Genomic DNA, 12,280 nt, shown 5'->3' with positions numbered 1-12,280 from the left:
TTTTCAGATCAATCAATTAGCTTGATGCAACATATCATGACACGGGAGTCATAACATACCTGATGATTCAGCCAAAAGTGCAGCTCCACACTGACATGCATATGGCCGGTAATATCTTGTTTGAAACGAGCGCCATGCCCATTTGTTATAAAAGTGATACACAATGATGAGATTATAAGGGTTGGTAGGCCATGAAGAAAGCTTAAAACAGGCTTAACCCCATAAACTATTACAAGAGCCATGTAGAGGTGAGTGGTGTTTTGGTTTTCATGCCATGTTATTGTGTGGTTTTGCCAGGGCAACCATTCATTCTAACATCGCTTTCTTCGGGTCTCATGAGCTTCCAAAAGTGCACGTAGTTTTACTAATCAAACCTTAGACATAGTTTTAGCAATAATAATTTCAACAGTTGTAGCGATAATGACTCGTCTGAAGAACTCAACTCTGCAAGAAATCCCGGTTTCTAGAAGCTTGCTGATCCCTGTTTTAAACCCTACAAAAGGTGGGAATGTATTCAGCAGGAGCTGATCAAAATGGTTTTAGACAAAGGGTGATGGATTGTTCCTCAGCAGGGCAGTGGAGATAAGGCAAAGCAAACGATGACCACCTCACCTCACGAAATACATTCATGCATGGCGGCTGCTGCTGGATTGGACCATGTGGGTCTGAAGGGAGTCGAAGTGCGTGACATTAACATAAATTGCAGCTGTTCTCCAATATGAGCAGATCAGATCGGATGAGGCAAAAGCAGAAATGTACCTACTCCTACTCCTGTTGTGATGTGGGAATGGGAGAAGCTGACAGAGTGCTTTGGAAAAAGTTGATACCATCGTCTGTCCCCCCGTGAGCGTTAGTGCACCTCACACGCATTCTCCAATCCATAATGTTTGACGAATTGCTGTTCATGATTGGAGATTTTGCATCCACCGTCCAGTGACCACCAACATTGTAGTGTGAGGTTCACACACCCCACCTCACTTCTCAAAATTAAAAATTAAAAAAAAACTATTCACTTCTTCTCTTAAATTACATTTATCCATATTCGTCGACCCATCTATTAAAAGATGCTATATGACGAAAATAGAAGGGGCTGATTTATCTTGATTTTTCCCGAAATAAACGAAACCGAAAATAATGATCATCCAGCCGCTCTCCTCTCTCCAGGCTGCCACGAATTGTCCCGTCAAAACAATTGTCGATTCAATAGAAACTAAAAAAGGAGATGGAGCACTAGTCGTCCACCGAAGAGGGTCCAGTGTTATATGCGCATGCAGGTCCTTGAGCCTTTGAATTAGGTCCACAGCCCAGTAGAAAATGAGATTTCATTAGAGAAGGGTACAAGCAAAGCAAAGCGAATCAAACATAACGAGCTCCTTCAAATTTCTTTCCATCTTTCCTGGACGTTCCAGCTTTGTGCCTTGTTCCTTGTTTGTGCCAAACAGATGGCATAATGAAGACAGCTTGTAGCATCATACAAAATGCAACTTTGCACGTGTTTTCACTACACGTCTGAGAGAAACAATGGCAGGCATTCTCGTCAAAGTGAAAACATGCAGTCAACTAGAGATGTGCATCAACTGCCTGAACAAGGGCAATTCTATTATCACACTAGACTTTGTAAGTAACCGAGCTAAACCTTTTTCCTTTTCACTTTTCCATTCGGAAAGAGAGAGAGAGACACAAAAACATTTACAAGTTTGAAGAAAACACGGCGCAAGATTAAGCGTTGAAGCATCTTCTGTCCAGCTGTTTGTTTCCATTTATGTACAACTTCCCACGCGGTCCTCCCTAAGGGTCAACTTCACTAGAATAATTTATAGTGTAGAGGGCATTTACAGCATAAGAACACCATCGGTTAGCATCTGATCAACCTGAATGTCAATGATGGAAGCTTTTGCCTTGTCCTCCTCGTCATCCTCGCTTGCCTTGATCATCTCGCCAGAGCTCCTGCACCCGCCGCAAATGAACCTCGCAGGAACCGACTCCAAGTCGTTTATGCCTGAGCACCTCGTGTGCTGCCACACGCTGCACACGTCGCATGCTAACATTCTCTCCCCGTCATCGTCCTTGGCTCCACACCTGCAATCCACCGTCCAGTTCTCGAGGCCTCTCTCCATTCTGTACTTGCTAACCCCATTTTTCACGAAGCATCTCCCCCGAACACGAACTAAGTTAGTCAGACCCATTAGATGCTTGACCTGGGTGGAATCATCAACACCTCTATAGTCAAGTAGGTCATCCGCTTGGAATCTTCTACACATCAGATATACATCTTGAAAAGCTCTCGCCACCTCGTGCTTAAGGTCAGAAACTGTAGCATTTGGCGACAAAATAATTAATTCCGGAGGACATGTTGTACTTGACATTGCGTGATCTGCCAGTTCCACCCAACACAGCAGAGAGATTGAAAATGGGTTCGCGGTTGATGGCGCTCCTTCCGCCCTGTAGTCTTTCATGAATTGCTTGCAATCAAGGAGTCTCTGGGCTGCCTCCACATAATCCGTCGCATGAGTTCCTTCATTCGACATTCTATGAGGATGAAGAATAGAGTCGTACAAATATCTCAAATCCCGTATGAGATTATCCTCTGATGGACGACTGATAAAGGAAGACTTCTTGCCGGACGCATTTGCAGTGGATGCAGTGCCTCCAGGCTCAAGCCTGTGATATAGGTTAATGTGTGTTGAGAAACAGAAACTTGACATATGCAAAGAATACAGCAGTAACAGTAAGGGAAGAAGCGTGAAGCAAACTCTAAGGAGAAGATAGTTGGAAAGAACATGGCATCGGTGAACTCGGGAAATCTACAAAGGACTGGCTTAACTGAATGGACAATAGTTGTCCAAATCGAGTCACATGGTCATTGTCTGTCTGAAAGTATCTATCAAATAAAGAAGCACCTCGAAGCTGACTGACAACTGACCTGTATTCAAAATCACCAGAATCAGGATTCCACCGAGAGCTAATGACCATCGCACTAGAGACGGATTTATGCCCGAGCTCCCGAAGACAGTGATCAAGAAGCTCCGCAGATGCTACTCTATAAGCAGCACCCCTGAGCGCACGCCTAGTTACCCAATTAGAACTGGAGACGGCCCGTAACACCCTCACTATGGCTTCTTCCACTCGTTCAACCTCACTTCTTGTCCAAGAACCCAAGGACCCACAATCACGGGACCTAACCTTGTTAAAGATGGCATCACCATCTCTCGAGGAGGATTTCCGAGCTCCATGGATCAAACTCAATAAAAAACAAAAGAGATCCTTTATATTTACAAGCTCGTGCTTGGACAAGGATTGGTAGAATGAGATAACGTCCGGCAAGCGAGAAGAAGGGTTCCATTCTTGAGAGAGGAAGGTTGACAGAGGCAGGCTGGAGAGGCTTTCCACAGACCTATTATAGGCATCCCTTGTGATACCGAAGCTACCGGTGCCGAATTCATAACCCCACTCACCATACCACGGGTGTCCCTTGGTGACAGCATGCAGCAGTCGATATTCCAACCCAAACTTTTTAGATACGTCCATAACGCTAACCTTTCTGCTCATGCATGGAAAAGAAAAATGTCCAAGTTTAACAGACTGCTTGTCCAGAAAATATATGGTGCGACCAATAAAATCAGTATGCGGACATTGGAACAGTGAAACATATACATAAAACACCAGAGAGAATTGAATAGATGGAAATGACAACTAATCTCACAAAGGAATATCATACTCGGATACTCCCAACAGAAGCCCATGCCATATGCTTGCAATAAGATGACATCTCACCCTAGCTTCTACTTCCGCACGTTTTGCTTCAGATGTCCGCAATTGCCTCAGTGTCTCCTTCTCTTCATCTTTTCCTCACAAATTATTGTCCACTAATTACCTTTTTTACTTCCCTTTATTTTTTTACCTTTTCGTCCAATAAATGTTCTAACTGTTCTAACGGGAGCGAGGAGCAGGAGCAGGAGCAGAGGAAAGGAAAGATATAATCTCCATGGAATCCTTCCTCTTGAGAGGACTGGGAATCAGTGAACATATTGGAATTGCAAGCCAGCATAAGGTAGAACTACAAGCTAATCCTAAGCTAAGCTAACAACAAGAGGATGGAAAGAGAAGTTGCTTCTAACTTCATCGGAAAGTCCAACTTTGGGTACAAAAATGAAGGAACCAGACAGAGGCAGGTAGGTACAGAATCGCGAGAATCCTAACCTCACTCCAAGCGCTTTACAAAGGCGATCCCAGAAATCCATAATGTGACAGCCGGAAAGGAACCTGGAACCCCCTTCCCGGCCATTGACTCTGAGCAGATGGCCGAACCCATTGGAGTGGACCACAGCGTGCAAAAGGTGGGTCGTGTTCTCCAGCTGGTGAAACACCCAGTCCTCCACATCATCCTCGGTCATCACATGGTTGCAAGACTTGCACCTGCAGCCAAAAAAAAAAAAAGCAAGAAAACCCAACAAAGCGGTCAACACATGACCGACGATCCAAATGGGTAGGAAGAAAGAGGGGGTAGGCAGGTCACCTGGACTCGGAGAAGTGCAAGAGATCACCACAGCAGATGCAGGGCTTGTGGTGTCCACCGATGGAGCTCCCGTCGGCCTTGATTATGAAATGGTACCGCTTCCCGCACACCGGATGCCCGCTCCACCCTTCAGAATCAAACCACAATTCAATTCCCAAAATCAACATCTGCTACTAACCTCGAGAAACCTCAATGAATCAAGTCAAAAAGGGAAATTGTATGAACCGTGAATCCAGGACCAAGAAACGCCAAGAAGGAACCGGACCAGTAACAGCAGATCAACATTTTCACTCATTCATCCGGCAACGAAATAATTCCAAAACAATAAAAAAAAAAAAGGGGAAAGAAACAATTTTCCATCCCACAAAATCCCAGTCAAGAAAGCACGATAGATCATTGTCGGATGGGAGCAAGTGCGACGTGGCAAGGCAATTTGCCGAACTGTCTTTTTGATAAAGCAGTCATTCATAATGATGTCAGTGGACCACAGCTGTCCTGTCCTAGATGGTGGGCCAATGCCAACTCAGCATCGTGCCACGTACTTGACCAAGTGGAGTGCCCTCTCTCTCTCTTTTTTTCCTATTTAACTCATTTATTTATTTAACATTAAAAAAAAAAGAACAAACAATATAATAATTCGCGGGGTTCCACCAGCGTGTCGTCGATCTTGACCGTTCCCTATCCACCAAAACTACACTCCACCATCAATATCTCGTTTTCGTCTCGTATCGCGAGATGTTCAAGTTTGGAATCGGCACGACACATCGGGACCAACGGCCCGCCGGGCCGCTCACATCGCTCGCGAGGCTCAACCAAAAACCAAAAACCAAAAGCGAAACCGCGCGTGACTCGCGAGTGAACTCACCGACGACTCGGCACTGGTCGCAGTACACGGATCTGGATCTGGAAACTTCCTCCTCCACCACGTCGAGGCACACCACCGCCGGAGAGGGGTCGGGGCCACCCGTCACCACGTCCCCCACCCGGAACAGCACCTGCCACGTCGTCAGGTGGGGGAAGAGCGAGGAGGGGGGAGGCAGCACGGCGTGCCTGGAGAGGAACTCCTTGACCCTCGCCCTGAACGGGGCACCCCCGCCTCCCCCGGAGGCGGACGAGGAGGGGAAGGTGAGGAAGTCGAAGAGGTCGGCCGTGACCCGCCTCTTCATGCGCTTCATCGGCCTGCCGGAGACAACGACCATGGTCCCGAGAGCTGCTATGGTGGGGCGTGGGGGTCAGATCTTGCCAGAGGGGGTGGCGGATCTGGGGGGCCGGAGATCGGGGGAGAGGCGGAAGGGGTTGTGAGGCTGTGAGATTCGATTGTGGTGCGGGGGGTGGGGGTGGATGACGATGCGGGGGTACAAATCTGTTGCGGCTGCTGCTTCTTCGTCGCTGCTTATTCGTCGATTTCCATGGCGGAACTTAAAGAAAAACACAAAATAATGAAAAAAAAATTTAATTAATTTTCAGAGGTTGTTTTGTAATTAAAAAGGAAAAAAGGTTTGGGAGATCGCGAGAAATTTGTTCTTCTTTGAGTCGGTTTGAGAGGAGAGAGAGAGAGAGATTAACATTTACTGCTTTCGGGACCGACCCAGAAAACAATGCGAAGCTTTTTCTTTTATCTTTTTTTTTATTATTATCATTACATTATATTTAGGAGGCCGGCTTCGGGAGTGAAATTACGGGATTACCCTCGCATGAGTCATCGCTTGCGTTGCGACGTCGTTCGTGGGGGAAAGACGTTTGTCCACGTCGCAAAGCAATCAATGATGACTCAGCGGTCATCACCTCGGGAAGATCGTCGGTCAATGCGTCATTAATTACCCCTTTTTGCCGTTCCCTAACGAAAAGGGCCAAAAAAAAAAATAATTATCGATTTCCTTTTTTTATCTTTTTTTTAACAATTCTAATTTTTACTCAAATTTGATTTATCGCATTCGCACCCACACATTAATTTAATCATGTTCATATTTGTAGAATCCCATATTATGAAATGGTAATTCTTGTTCGCAGTTCATAATTTGTGAAGATTAAGGTAAATATTGTCGTGTCCTAACGTGGCGACGGTAGGAGAGATGCGGATTTATCTTTCCGTACAGGTGAAGACTAACATAAGGGATAGGGATAGGGATAGGGATTGCGATGCTGTTGCTGAAGAATTTGGGTAAAGGTCATCTTTACTTTTTTTCATTTCTTAAAATGTAATTCATGGAAAGACATTATTGGCCAGAATCAATGCCATAAAATAACATTTCCAAGGCTAGTGTCCCCGTCTCTATGTTAGGGAAGATAAAATTCTCCACGCAAGGAAAGATAAGCATGAATTTTTCAACTTTGGAAACTCTTACTGCGCTTGCCAAGAGTGCAGGAATTGCTTGATTGGTCTTGATCTGATTGAGAGTAAACTCTGGAATTGCTTGGTTGTGGCCAACATTGACTTCTCCCATACACCCCCGCAAGAGAGGCGTTTAATCGCGAACGCCGATCTTAGACCGTACATGAATAAAGCGTTGTCGTTAGACTTGTTAAACGGGGTGAGTTAAGTCGGGTCTAAAATGGTTCGATCTAGATTGACCCATTCGACCCGTTTTGCTCGATTCTCATGTAATAAAAATCTAACAACCCGTACCCGACTCGACACATATTACTTAAACACTTGCATATGTAACCTAATATAAGAAAAATTGTTTCTTATTTGAAAATTATATTACCAAAACACTTCCATGCAATAAAAATCTAATGGATAATTTTTTATACTTTCATTAAAAAAAATTCTACTTTTTTATTTTATTTTCCTTTTTTTTATTTATGAAATCCAGGGTGGGTCGACAACCGACCCTTGCCTAAAGAAAAATAAAATTAAAAAAAATAAAAAATTCAAAAATTCAAAATGTAAAAGATATACAAACTGTTCAAGAGAATGTTATCTCATGAATAGGTTAACTCAACTAATAACATTTATAATTTATATGGATCCACATATAAGAAAGGCTTACAACTCAAATCCATTAGCAACTCATTTATTAAAACTTTACTTACCCATAGTTGACACCTCTAATTTTCATACAAGAGGCTTTGTTAGTGTATCTGCGAGTTGACCATGATTGGACACACAACATACCCGCAAGTGACCTTTGTCAACCATGTCGCAGATAAAATGATAATCAATGGCAATGTGTTTCATTTTATAATGAAAAACAGGATTGACGCACATGTAAATAGTACTAACATTGTCACACTAAATGCTAGGTGTGGCTAAATAAGTGTAGCATCCCAAACCGCCACACTTGAAGGGATTGCTATACTCGCGTTTCTCTTTAATTAATCTTTCGGAGTAATTGGCGCATATGAAAGCTCTAAAATAGAAAATCAAACCGGACGGCCATACGGACACAAGTGCATGGAATACAAAACATTCAATGGCAGGCACGCCTACTAAAGGGTATGGCCTTTCATGGGTTTCACTAACTAGATAACACATATTTGAAACAACAAGATCATTCAACAACTTGACTTACACACTCTTATTCATATCTCGTTTATTCAACTACATCAACTACTCTTTATTACAAATTCATACGGCCACTTCACTTATTTACAATATTCACATGGGAATATTATAACAAGAGGTAATCTACTTCCAATTTTCAGTATCATCATCTATCGCCTCCAGTTAGCTTGCTCGTCCGAAAAAGGTATTATCAACGGGGGTGAGCTCAAGGCTCCGCAAGTAAATTCCTAGGTCGAACGACTAAACTAGTTATAGAATCGCAGAATTGCAATCAAAGTCACCTCATCAAAATCCAAGGTAATCCAAAGGATAGAATTCCAAACTCAATCAGAATCCAACGATAAACTCAATCAGAATCCAAGGATAGAATCAACCAGAATCTACTGATAAACTCAATTAGAATCCAATGATAGAATCTCACCAAAGCCATAATCACCACAAATCAAGGTTTATCAAACCAGAGTCTAGGATCCTCAAGGCTAGGATCTCAAAATCTCAGAATATCCAAATCAATGCTATCACAACCAAAATAGATCGGCAAACAATGTTCACAATAGAAAAACCATAGATAATCCAATAATCGGGACTAGAAATCAACTTGCCTCGAATAATCGAGAAAACAACGAATGAACAATTGGACAAATGAACGGGCGGCCAAGGCTAGGGCAAATGCCGACATCACACCGGCGGTCGGACTACCAAGGGCGACGACGGCGCCGATGATGAGGTGAAGCGGACGGACAATGGTCTTGGATGGCAAGCAAGGGTCGGGGGTCTTAGAGGATATACGGAAGCAGAGTGACTACATTCTGACGATCATACGACGAATGAATTGACTCCAAAGGTTTATATAGGGGAAGCAAGGTGGACTCGGTCATCTTGGGCGAGTCATCTTCAGATTATCCGTGCGGCAACACATGTCACATGTCCGTGACATGTATCAACCACGTGCCACCCCACGATGACATGTGGCACCTTCTTTGCCACATGCACCGTGGTGGTGACACGCGGCACACCGCTTGGCCACATGCTGACATGTGGCTCGCCACGTCATGCTTCTTCTCCCGGTTGTCCTAATTTTACATATATTTGATCCGATGGGACCTAAATCAAACACTTAATATCCCTAAAAATATTACCGGGCCAATAACAAATCCTAAAAAATACCAATGAGTTCAGATGATAATCCCTTAAATCTTACCCAATAATCCGAACTCAATAAATGTTAATCCACTCTTAAACCGGTGAGGATTTTCAGGTCATCATGAGAAGATACTCCAAGTTCATGCAAGAGGGATCAAATCCATGTGAGCTCAAAGGGTGTCGTAACGATAGCATGATACTCGACTTCCGTGAATGAACAAGCAACAGATCATTGTTTTCGAGAGCACCACAATATAGGATTTCATTTGATATAAACAACGTAGGCAGTTATAGACTTACGACCATTTGGATTTTATGCCCAATCAACATTAGAAAAGTGTATATAGCAATGAAGAGGGACTACATTGTAAATGCAAGCCAAGATTGGCAGTCCCTTTGAGATAACATAAAACATGTTTAATAGCACACTAATGCAACTTTGTTGGTTGATGCATGACTAAGAAGGTTTAGTGGCATTGGGGTAGCAATCCCCTAGGCTCCAAGCATGGTTGCTTGATAAGAATGTCCCTTACATGCTTGTGTCGTGTGAAAAAGAGACCGGACTTTGTGCGGATCACCTCAATTCCAAGAAGTAATATAGAGCCCCCTAGATCCTGTAAAAATTTACCCGCAAGAGCTCCAAAAAATAGTTGCAAAAATTTCGTGTCACTTTATTTTGATCATATTATATACATAGATTAAGAAATAAGCAATTATACCATCATGTTTGTATATAAAAAGTAAGGAATTTGATTTTGTTTGGACAAATCCAAATGAAATGACAAAGGAATTGAATGCTCAATAACATTGCAAGGGGCTTGCTTAAGACTGTAAATAGCCTTCTTCAGTTGACATATATGATTAGGATGTGATTAATCGACAAACCCCGATGGTTGATGCATATAGACGTCCTTCATAAGAGTGCCATGGAAGAAAGCATTGTTAGCGTCCATTATAGAAGAGGCCAACCAGTTGATAAGACGGGGTTGGTTTAACAATTGGATTGGAAGTATGATCATAGTTAAGTCCGGACCATTGGTTGGATCCCTTGGCGATAAGGCGCGCTCTGTACCAAGCTATGCTACAATATGGTTTCTGCTTAACTTAAAATATCCATTTGCACATTATGATGAGCCAAGGAAAAAGGCGCCATGTATCATTTTAGAGTCACATTAAATTTCTCCGCCAAAGAAACGTGCCAGTTCAGGTCTTTTAAGGCTCAGGAAACACATGTTAGTTCAATAGAGGGAGGCCAAGGATGTCTGGTAGCTGAGTGTGTTGGTTTGGGTTTTCTATATGTTATTCTAATAGCAAGTAATCATCAGATGGGAACGTGTAAGTATTGATGGAACTGTGGTAGAGGGGCCGGATGAAGCGTACGACTCCGTGGGAGGCATAGGAGCTTGTGTTGCTGATGACTTGTGATGGTGGGGATTAAACGTCTAGTGTTGAAAGGTAGCTGAATTCTTCATTAAGAGACGAGATTGCGCACAGGTAATTTGAGGTGGTGCAGATTGGATTGAGATTGGAGTAGGGAAAGATGGACTCGGTAAACACCACATGACTGGAGACAAAACACTTTGTTTTGTTGAGAATCTCAACACTTGTAAGCACTTTGATTGCAAGAATAAGTAAGAAAAATATAAAGTTTTAATCTATATTTAAGTTCATGCTTGCTATAAGTATAATACAAGCAACTAAAAACTCGAAATTTCTTATAATTTCGACGAGAGTCGAAAAGAGCCTCAAAAGGAAATTTGGATCCTAAAACCGGTGTAGGTAGACGATTTATTAGATATGCAACAGCTTAAAAAGTATAAGACCAAAACGAGTATGAAAATAAGGCTTGATGAGTAACCCAAGACCCGTCTCCCAGCACATTATCCTATTATGTTGGTGGTGTTGAGATATACTTTCTCCAATAGCTCTAGTATGTCTTGTGAAATTTTGTTGAACTAAAAAAAAACAGCATGCTTTTTAAACAGATGTTCTTCTCTTGTCTTAATTAAATTATAATGCATCTATTTATTGTGACCGACACCCTATTCTATTCATGTACTGTTAACCTTATTTTGACTTTACTTCATGTTTATATTCGAGGCGGGGTATTATTATCCTTTAACACGATTGAAACAAGAGGCATTGAGACCATCTAATGATTATCGACAAAGATTAACTCAGATTATAAGCCACTAAACATAGAAGAAACTGATTAAAAAACTTCAAGAAGAATTACCAAATCAGTTATATATCAAAACCATATCATTTTTCATTTTTTCCCCTTTTTTCTGATTTTTCTTCCTTTACTTTTTTTTTTCTTTTCCTTTTCTTACTTATTCTTACTGTTTATCGTCTTCACCAGACAAGTCTTAAGGCCTTCAAGATCTTGGCCAAACTTAATGACTTCGAGCTCCGCCACGGCATCGCTCAAGATCTCGACGAACTCCATGCCATGGGACAAGCCTCCATATCTAAAGGTTCAATGGCTCACCACCGACCATAGACGTGGATTGGCTGGCGTTCCCAGAAGCTCATACAATCCCTCAGTTGACAATTGTAACCTCAGAACAAGATTGGGCCGCCATAGTCGATGAATAGGAACTCTCTAGCGAAGAAGATGAACAGTAGTGTGCGGAAAAAGATAATCGCACCCATACCAAAGATAATCGCAATGCTCCATACCAAACATCCAAAGTCCCCTCGTATCAAAGATAATAGCATTCCATTTGCTAAGAGTCAATGGCCTCCAGCAGCAAGGGAAAGGCATAGTATAGAACAAGACCAAGGAAAGAACGCGTTGACCCTCACCATATAAAAGGTTGGTCCAAAATCATAGAGCAGAAACACTGCAAAAGCTAGCAACTGCTAAAGAAAGGTCAGTCTCAGTCAAGGACGACTCACACTCCTTGAAATAAGACCAGAATGCCGTACATTTGCATTTCTTGCAATTACTCAGAAATTAAAGGCAATCTTTTTCCTCTGAAACATCTAACTAAAAAAAAAATGCATGGTTACAATAATAACACACATGGACGTGTGAGTTCAAACTGTAAGAAAGAAAAAAACACACTCAAACCAAACAATAATCAAGAAAAGGACCAAGCGGTCTATCT

General features: G+C 42.5%; 1 protein-coding gene and 1 long non-coding RNA gene across 2 annotated transcripts; one reads left to right on the top strand and one right to left on the bottom strand.

The window, feature by feature from the left end:
- Window positions 1-1,622: 1,622 nt before the first annotated feature.
- LOC115755921 (PHD finger protein At1g33420-like) lies at window positions 1,623-5,802 on the bottom strand. Its single transcript, XM_030695522.2, has 5 exons — window positions 5,382-5,802; window positions 4,517-4,643; window positions 4,201-4,416; window positions 2,924-3,541; window positions 1,623-2,661 (listed from the first exon to the last, which is right to left on the bottom strand). The coding sequence occupies exons 1-5, from the start codon at window positions 5,713-5,715 to the stop codon at window positions 1,833-1,835; spliced, it is 2,124 nt and encodes a 707-aa protein (XP_030551382.2). The 5' UTR covers window positions 5,716-5,802; the 3' UTR covers window positions 1,623-1,832.
- A 5,805-nt stretch (window positions 5,803-11,607) lies between these two features.
- Window positions 11,608-12,159, top strand: LOC115755935. Its single transcript, XR_004017175.2, has 2 exons — window positions 11,608-11,935; window positions 12,054-12,159. It is a non-coding gene; the product is annotated as an uncharacterized LOC115755935 (long non-coding RNA).
- The last annotated feature ends 121 nt before the right edge of the window (window positions 12,160-12,280 follow it).

Source organism: Rhodamnia argentea, chromosome 11 (genome assembly GCF_020921035.1).
Source record: "Rhodamnia argentea isolate NSW1041297 chromosome 11, ASM2092103v1, whole genome shotgun sequence".
NCBI classification, from domain to species: domain Eukaryota; kingdom Viridiplantae; phylum Streptophyta; class Magnoliopsida; order Myrtales; family Myrtaceae; genus Rhodamnia; species Rhodamnia argentea.
The sequence above is the reverse complement of the archived record's forward strand: the minus strand, read 5'-3'. Positions and strand labels throughout refer to the sequence as shown.

Excerpts from the sequence above, each read along its gene's own strand:
- LOC115755921 (XM_030695522.2), bottom strand. The coding sequence starts at position 5,715 with ATGGTCGTTGTCTCCGGCAGGCCGATGAAGCGCATGAAGAGGCGGGTC. Across the intron at positions 4,644-5,381 it reads CGACCAGTGCCGAGTCGTCG|GGTGGAGCGGGCATCCGGTG; the intron begins GTGAGTTCACTC and ends TTGATTCTGAAG. Across the intron at positions 3,542-4,200 it reads TGTAAAGCGCTTGGAGTGAG|AAAGGTTAGCGTTATGGACG; the intron begins GTTAGGATTCTC and ends ATGCATGAGCAG.